The sequence below is a fragment of the Mus caroli genome, chromosome 3 (assembly GCF_900094665.2).
Source record: "Mus caroli chromosome 3, CAROLI_EIJ_v1.1, whole genome shotgun sequence".
In the NCBI taxonomy this organism is placed as follows: domain Eukaryota; kingdom Metazoa; phylum Chordata; class Mammalia; order Rodentia; family Muridae; genus Mus; species Mus caroli.
The window spans coordinates 90,825,752-90,835,172 of record NC_034572.1 but is presented as its reverse complement, the minus strand read 5'-3'; the positions used below and the strand labels follow the sequence as shown (position 1 = coordinate 90,835,172).

General features: G+C 41.0%; 1 protein-coding gene across 2 annotated transcripts in view; it reads right to left on the bottom strand.

Moving 5' to 3' along the window:
- Positions 1–9,421, bottom strand: part of Rnf115 (ring finger protein 115) — a 68,283-nt gene that overhangs the window by 5,796 nt on the left and 53,066 nt on the right. For both annotated transcript variants that reach the window (XM_021157723.1, XM_021157721.2), the window contains 2 exons: positions 2,019–2,090; positions 665–737 (listed from right to left, as the gene is read on the bottom strand). In XM_021157723.1, coding sequence (XP_021013382.1) covers positions 665–737; positions 2,019–2,090 — 145 coding nt within the window. The remainder of the gene's footprint in view (positions 1–664; positions 738–2,018; positions 2,091–9,421) is intronic.

Sequence of the window (9,421 nt, the reverse complement as noted above, 5' to 3'; positions counted from 1 at the left end):
AAAAAAAAAAAAAAAAAAAAAAAGACACCAAAAGAGTTGTGATGTCCTGGATAAAATTATAATTTAATAAAAACCAATATAAACTGATTAGAATTTTTATTCAGTCAGAAGGAAGGCGTGGAAGTATGGATAGCAGCAAAAAGCCAAGAGATGGATATATTTATTACTGACTATGAGAAGACTTAGAAATAAACAACGTGCTTTCTATTCTCAACAGTCCACAGGGAAATGAAAACCAATCAAGTAACAATGAACATAAACAAGTGGAAGCATTATACAGCATGGGGAGCTCTCATCTCTGCTTTCTTCCTCTACTCTGCTTGGTCTGGCAGAAACCCCTGCTAACACGGGAGACCCTAGTCTTCCGTGAAATGTCTGTTTTTCACAGGACTGAACAAGAGGACAAATTTCAATGAACTTCTTGTTACAGGAAAAGTATTTACTTCTTCCAGTGGTAAAGTCATCCTCTAGAAATCCTGGGATGCCTCGTAGGAACGTGGAAATTATGGATGCCCATAGCCCATCCATCCTCTTAGTAAAAACAGAAACCCAAAAGCTCACACTATCGGTGAGAGAAGAGTGACTAACATTTCAGAAAGTAGCAGGAGTCTGTGGAACCATGAGACACATCAAACAGACACCCTCTCAAAAGGCAGCTCCTCACCTGGGTTACAATGGCATCAAGGCCTGTCTGACCCCAGGCATAGTCCCCAGGGTTGGAGTGCAGCATCCCGCTCCTATACGTGAGATGAGACAGACAGGATTAGGTGGGGTGATCAGGCTCTCTGCCATATATACAGTGGATCTAGCAGTGGAGTACTGCTCTCTCAGAGCTCCAAGTCACTAGTCCTCTACAATCCAGAGGCAAGCAAAGTCTCTATATTTGAAAAGTTAAACAGATTGTCTACAGATATGCTTTTATTCTCAACAATTTTTTACCTAGCTGGGACAAAATGTGATACCCTCTAGCTGCTACAGGACACTGTGCTTTTTTTAAAAAAAGTGTTTTGGCTGGCCCAAATCTACAGCAGACTTCCCTCATTCAAAGAGGCGGCACGTGCCCTGCACAGTAAGGACTTTTGGTAGAAAAGCGGTCACAACAGTTCCTGTGAATCGTGGCTCAGCACTTACAAAGGGACTTGGCCAGACTTCTTTCTTGGTGCTGTTGGTGCAGTGCCTTGGGTGACAGGCACAAGCTCTAGCTAGACCACACCTAAAGTTACCAGAGGCTGTAAAGTGGAGCAGATGAGGGAAGGACTGCACACAAAGTCCTTCTGTGGCAATATTAGAAACCGCAAATAACTGCAGGGAAGATGGCTTTAGGAAGACATCTGCAAGCCCTACGTACACACCTAAGTGTCATTGAAACTGAACTAAGTGTAGCTTTGGTTTTTTGAGAAACTTTCTTACTTTAAGAAAAGAAGGTAGGGCTGGAGAAATGGGTCAGTGGTTAAGAGCACTAACTGCTCTTCCAGAGATCCTGAGTTCAATTCCTAACAACACGTGGTGACTCGACTCACAACCATCTGTAATGGGATCTGATGTCCTCTTCTGGTGTGTCTGAAGATAGCTACAGTGTACTCATATATAAAATAAATAAATCTTTTAAAAAAATATGTTTGAAAAAAAAAGAAAAGAAGATAAAATGATATGTTGATCTCAACTTCAGGAATTCTTTCTGTGTGGTCCGTAAGAAAAACTTACTTTCTGTGTGATCTGAAGCCTGGCAGGGACCATCTCATTTCCCACCCAATATAACTCAAACCAAGACAGAAAACAACCAGGCATGGCGAGCAGCATCTTAGGGGACCAGGCCAGCTGCTCTGAACGTCAACAAGGAAAAGTGAGTTCTGACTGAGTTTGGTTTGGTAAAAAAAAAAAAAAAAAAGGTAATCCAATATCCCAGGCACATCCACATACTCACCTATGCAAGTTTTCTTTCTATGTGGTACAGAAATGCTAGCACCTAAAATGGTACTACTCAAGCACTGTAATATAGAGAAAGAATGGTCACTTACCAAGAAAAGGGGTGTGGGGATCCAGGAATGGCAGAATTTGCAAAGAATCCTGCAAAGATCTGTTGTATTATTCTGTTAAGAGAGGAAACGTGAGATAAAACAGCACATAAGAAGTATTCCACAGACAATCGTGGCTGACTACACAACAATCAACACTCCAATAGTTTCCATTGCTTGTTATACAAAAGACACCAACAGAAGTCAGTCCATTACCTATGGTGCATGTGTTCATTGTTGCTCTTTGTGAGTTCTGCAATTTTTAGACTAACAACATTTTTTAAATTAGGTTAGATGTTCATTTCAAAATATTTCCTTGGATCTTTGACACCAGGGTGAGAAAGGGTCCAAAGGATGCTGCCCCAATGGAATTCTGAACCCATTTCCTTTTTTAAAGGGGGCATTAAGCTAATCAACATAACTTCAGTTATATTGATTATCAGCCAATATCAGACTATAGGACAAATATGCCTACAAATTATCCAATACTTCTCTCCCTTCAAACTTGGTTAGACTTAGTGATCAACTTCTAGATAAGTTATGACTAAAGTGACTGTGGCTTGCAAGATTAGAATACCAAAAGGTATCGTGATTTCTTTCCTTCTCCCTCTATCTATATTGGATCATCTACTCTAAAAGAGCTGCCAAGTCACGGGGACGGGGAAAGGGCTCTATGAAGAGACACATGGTGAGCAAGCTAAGGCTCCTGCTAATTTTCAAGAGAAAGAGCCATCTCAGAAGCAGGTCTTCCACGTCCAGTTCAAGTATTCAAATGACTACCCCACAGAAGGCATGCTAGCTATAACCTAACTGGAACCCTTCGCCAGAACCACCTAGCTAAGCTGTTCCTCATTGCCAGAGCTGCAGAAAGAATGAGACAGTAAATGTAGGCTAGGGTAACTCACACAAGGCCCTCCTGCTTACTAGGAGCACGCAGAGTCAGTTACCACACTGGTGAACTGACAAGCAGGTAAACAGTGAGAAAGCAGCTGCATCCCCTGAAGTTCTGCAGCCAGCCTGTTACAAATGCGGAGTCTGCCAGGGTCACCTCCTTAACAGGGCTCGTTCTCATTCTGTTCCTCACCCTCTAAAAGTCAGAAGTACCAAAGAAGCCGGGCGGTGGTGGCGCACGCCTTTAATCCCAGCACTCGGGAGGCAGAGGCAGGCGGATTTCTGAGTTCGAGGCCAGCCTGGTCTACAAAGTGAGTTCNTTCGAGGCCAGCCTGGTCTACAAAGTGAGTTCCAGGACAGCCAGGGTTATACAGAGAAACCCTGTCTTGAAAAACCAAAAAAAAAAAAAAAAAAAGAAGTACCAAAGAGAGGCTGCTCAGAGTGGTCCCAGTAAGTTTTGTTCAGAAATTACCCTCAGCTAACAGACACACTATTTATACTGACTTTTCTGTTATAGTTCTTGTGGTTACATAATTTCTTTTTAAAGGTAAATGTTAAAAGTATGTAAAAGGGGGTAGATGTATTTGCACTTTCAACTAGTCTACAGAAGAGCAAAATGAACCCACAAATGTAGAGGGGAGTCCCACGCTGAGCCCACAGGAGACTCCTCACACAGTTCCATGGTATGCCTGGCTCATTCTCCCAGGCCTGGTCTCTGAGTTCTGTTTTCTTTTTTTCCTTTTCTTTCTGTTGTTTTTTGGTTTTGTTTTGTTTTTCCTTGAGGCAAGATCTCATTGTGTAGCACCGGCTGATACTTGCTATGGAATACAGAGGGCTTCAAACTCACAGCAATTCCTCTGCCTTAGTTTCTTAAGTGCTGGAAATACAGGTATAGGTTGCCATGCCAAGAAGTTCTATTTTTTTTTTCTTGACTTCTTATATCCAACTTTCTAAATTAAAATACCACAAACTGTCAATAACTTCCATATTTTATTTCCAGCCAAATGTGCTGTCTGCTCACTACCTGCACTTGACACCTCCAAACACTTCAAACTCACCATGTCCCAAATTACAAAATCGCTAATGTTTTCTTGGTCCAAACTGTTCTTCTTAGTGCTTTCCATGTCCCCACTTTTCTAGTCCCTCAGGCCAGCAACCTTGTGACCCCCTTTTCTCTTTTTCTGTTACATGCTGTAGCCCATACTCAACGTTACACTCAAACAAGTCTTTATTATTCTCATCTAAGTCACTGGTGTTTCTAGCTCAGGTTAAGGCAGTGGCTTCTTAGGTCGCTCTCCAACTCTCTCCCTGCCCTCAGTTCTCTACTCTGCTCTCCTGAGTGGACAGACATAAATTAAACCTAAGGGTCCACTCAAGTAAAAGCCCTTAGATTACCTACTTTCCCAGCCACAAGCCAAAAACTTCCCTGAGACTTCATCTCCTAATACTCGCCTCACTTAATTCTGCTCCACATCGGTGTATCTCCTTGGGGGCATGTTCTAGCTCTGTCCTTCACTTCCTTTGTCTATTCACATACTTCTTTAACCTTTTCAGTGAGGCCTTTGCTGAGTCCTTCTGGAACCGTTATGTCTCTCCATTCCCTGCACGCTACCTCACACTCAGCACTGCTCAACACTCAACATTTTGCCTACTTTTCCTCATTAGTACTTAAAATCCACAAAAAGATACTTTTTCATGACTGCGCTCACTATTGTGTGCACAACATCTAAAAGAACCATTGGTAAGAGGAAAAGCAATGTCTGTTGGATTAATTAAGAGAACCCCTAGATGGGGACAAACTGGATGTATATGAAGAGATATGTTCATATAAAATAATAATAAAACATGTATATGATTGAGCCTATTTCAACTACATGCATTGTGTATGTCTATTTAAAAGTTTGTAAGATTACAATATCAAAGTTTAACTGGGGCTGCTTCTTTGTAATGCTGTCAGTCCCAGATGACCTTGAACTCTGAGATCTCCTTGCCTTAGTCTCCTGGAATTCATAGCCACTATGCCTCGAGATCTCCATTACAAGATCCAGGTCAGAAACTTGTATCTCCCAGCCTCAAGATTAGGATCACAGGTGAGCCTTCCAATTCTGGATTGTAGTTCATTCCAGATATAGTCAAGTTGACAACCAGGAATAGCCACTACAATCTACTCCTTGTCAACTTGACATAAATAATATCTCATGTCCGCATAAAACAATAACAATATGCCTAACATGACATAACTGTTTCATGTACAGTTGTGAATGCATTTGTAAATTTACAATGGGGCAATATCCCTTGGGAGCATTCTTTTAGTATCTCAACTTATATACCAATTGATGTTAAACTGGAAGAATAGGGCTGGAGAGACGGCTCGGTGGTTAAGAGCATTGACTGCTCTTCCAGAGGTCCTGAGTTCAAATCCCAGCAACTGCATGATGGCTCACATCTGTAGTGAGATCAGATACCCTTTTCTGGTGTCTGAAGACTGCTACAAGTGTACTTGGATATAAAAAATAAATATTTTTTTAATTGAAAGAATAACTATAACAAAATAAAACAAAACTACATCTGGTGCAGCAGCTGCAATCAGAGTTACTACCTGATTTAGTTTTCGATAGTCAACTGTCATTCTCCATGATCCATCTGTCTTCTGCACTGGCCAGATAGGAGAGTTAAAGGGAGATGTGGTGGGAACCACCACCCCTGCATCTTTCAAGTCCTTGATGGTGGCAGTAATTTCTGCAATTCCTCCAGGAATACAATACTGGTTTTTGATTCACTGTTAACTCCAAAGGCTTCCATTTAGTCTTTCCAACTGTAATAGCCCTCACTCTACAGGTCAGGGAACCAATATGAGAATTCTGCCAATTTCTAAGTGTATCAACCCCAATTATACATTCTGAAACTGGGGAAATGGCCACAAGTTGTGTTCAGGGACCTTCTGTGAGTCAGACATCAGTCAAAATTCCATTAATCACCTTTCCTCCATAAATTCCTATTTTAACTGGAGAGCCTCAATGTTTCTTGGGATCGATCTCCTGGGATCATTGTCAATTCAGAACCAGTATCCAATAGACCCTGGAAAGTCTGATTATTTCCTTTCTCACAGTGTACAGTTAGTTACCCTTATAAAAGGCTATATAGGTCCTTCTGGGGAAGAACTGGAGAAAGACTGACAGCAGAAATTTTAGGTGTCCTATCAAGATCCTTCCTCAGGGGAACCTGGCCACCCCTTCATTCAAGGGGTTCTGGGTCTGCAAACTGGTTCAAGTCTGGAAATTGATTCACTGGCTGAGACTGACTTTTGCCATGATCCAATGTAGCCTTCACTTCATTTATTTGAGAATTTTTCTGGATTATTTTTCAATCCAGATATAGTCAAGTTGGCAACCAGGAATAGCCACTACACCATCTTTTAATCCATTTAAAAAGTAAACGCTATGGGCTGGAGAGATGGCTCAGTGGTTAAGAGCACCGGCTGCTCTTCCGAAGGTCATGAGTTCAAATCCCAGCAACCACATGGTGGCTCACAACCACCTGTAATGAGATCTGATGCCCTCTTCTGGTGCATCTGAAGACAGCTACAGTGTACTTAGATATAATAATAAATAAATCTTAAAAAAAAAAAAGTAAACACTAACATTTTTAAAATAAGGGGGGAAGTTAACAACCAATGTCAATTCTTAAAACCTAAGTTGTGACTGGTATCAAAAGGCTATGATGCTAAAATTTAGGGATGACTTCTTTAAAACATACTGTGTAAGTAGAAAGCTTTCTTAGATGCAGGATAACAATCAAAGGCCCTTCTGGGTGCAGATGTACCTTAGCTAATGGAGTGCTTGCCTTGCTTGCACAAAGCCCTGGGCTGGCTCAATCCCCAACACTTCACAAACTGGGCATGGTGGTGCAAGCCTGTAATCCTTGTAATCAGGAAGTGGACGCAGGAAGATCACAAATTCAAGGCCAGGCTGTTCTATATATATAGCAAGTTCCGGACTAGCTGGGACTATGAGATTTGTCTTTAAGAATGGGGGTGGAGAGGGTACTAAAATAAAGATAAGTTTCAATGTGCTATATGCAAACCATGTCCCTCTATGACTTGTCAAAAGTTAATTAAACAGAACTAATAGATACAAATATTTTCCATTCTAAAAACTTTAAGGTGAAATATTAATAATCTGAGTGAAATTCCTTCTAAAGACCATCAACTCCACGCAAACCAACCCAATCCTCTGAGCATTCTCATTTCTTGGTGTCTGAGAAATCCAAAGACGGAATCAGGTGAGGAGGCAATACCTCCAGATGTCAATCGACAAGTGGGTCTTCTGACACAAGTCAGCTTCATTTGACGGTGAATTGAGCTAGTATGTTCTGGCTCTAATTACTCATAAATGAGATATAATTTAAACACCTACCATTACAGGACAAAGTATACACTTTTTGAGCATTCAATAAATAATTGTAGAATAAATGAACAATGCGAGTTTACTTTTATGTTAGCAAAAGTGCTTGTACTGGCTAGTTTTGTGTCAACTTGACACAGCTGGAGTTATCACAAAGAAAGGAGCTTCACTTGAGGAAATGCCTCCATGAGATCCAGCTGTAAGGCATTTTCTCAATTAGTGATCAAGGGGGAAAGGCCCCTTGTGGGTGGTGCCATCTCTGGGCTGGTAGTCTTGGTTCTATAAGAGAGCAGGCTGAGTAAGCCAGGAGAAGCAAGCAGTAAGGAACATCCCTCCATGGCCTCTGCATCAGCTCCTGCTCCCTGACCTGCTTGAGTTCCAGTCCTGACTTCCTTTGGTGATGAACAGCAATGTGGAAGTGTAAGCCGAATAAACCCTTTCCTCCCCAACTTGCTTCTTNGTCATGATGTTTGTGCAGGAATAGAAACCCTGACTAAGGCAGTGCTCTATGTCAGTGAACAGCCACAGGAAATGCATATTTCAGAGGAACTCCTGGTTAGAACACACTGATAATCTCACAAAGGCTATTCTTCAACAACTACTTTTTGAAAAGTACTGTCTATTGAAATAGGTGAACAGGATCTTAAGATGTAGGCCATGGAAAGCGCAATCTGACAAGAAGATTTTAAAAAGTCTAATAGGAAGAAAGATATTAATAACCTTGTGTTTTAGTCTAAACAGAACAATGTGGGAAGATTATAAGCAAAAAAAGAAAGAAAGAAAGAAAAGAAAAGATTATAAGCAATAGAAAATGTGTTTAATTCCATTCTAGAGGCTGGGGACGAAGTCAATAGAGCACATCCCTCTTCATCCTCCCCTGTCGTCCTCAGCATCCGCCACACCCTCCATCCATAACTTGGAGGGTGGCTGCAGCATCTGTAAGCATAACGTCTTTACAAAGTAAAAAACTAGTATTCTCCTTGGATCTTCATAAGAGAGCATGTGTGTGTTGGGAGATCATCCCAGATTCCTGACAGCAGACTGTTAGAGTCCCAATAGTGAAAAGTAGATTCCACATCAATTCCCTACATCAAGAACCCTTAGCAAGTAATCTGATATTTTCTGGTCATACATAGTTCAAGAAATAGTCTCCACTTGCTAAGAAAAGGAAGAAGAAAAAAACTGCTACTGATTATACGGTCCACGTTTGGGCACATAAAAACATGCAGTCTCACTTCACAATACAACATCTAAAATTGAAATAAATTGAAAACAGGTGGATCTATTTAAAGATATATAATAGTGATTATATAAAGGAAAGAATTCATCAAGAAATAATTTAAATGACCAAAATGTACAAAACAGAGCCAAAATCTAAACTTACAAACCTACAATAAAAATAAATACAATAAAAATCCTCAGAAGATTGCTACACATTGAAAAAAATATTGACTATACAGTACAACTCACCTGATACATGCTTTTTATTGTTGTTTAGTTTGTTTCATCTAAAGGCTTGTGGAGCCTGGACTAGCCTCAAACTCACTAGAGAGCTGAACTCCTGATTCTCCCAAATGCTGGGGTTACAGGCATGTGCCACCAAACTCAGTTCAAACACAGTGTTTACTCTAGTCTAAGTGATCAGCAGGCACCGCAGCTGGCTAGTCATAAACCAACCTCCACAGCACCCTCCTTGCCACCTCACAATAAAGGATACAAAGTTAACGCTATGCTCACCTAGCTCGCCTCACATCTGTGGGCAGGAAACATTAGGACACAGTGCTCAGGAAATATTCTGAGCACACAGTAAGGGGCAGTAGAAAAAGATTCCTTTTCCTTTAACAAAAATGTAGTGCAGAGCAGGTTTGGTGGCATGCACCTAGCAACTGGGAGCCTACAGCAGGGAGCCTACAGCAAGAGGATCTGGAATTCAAAACCAGCCTGAGCTACCTGGTAGCTCCAAATAGCCTATTTAAAAAAAAAAATGGTTTTAAGATGGAGGGTATGGGAGAGGATATGCTAGAGTGATTTCATATTATGTGATTTCATATTAAGTTCTCATCTATTTAAATCTTTAAATCAGATCTCTGCATTCTGCAGTAGTTTGAATGA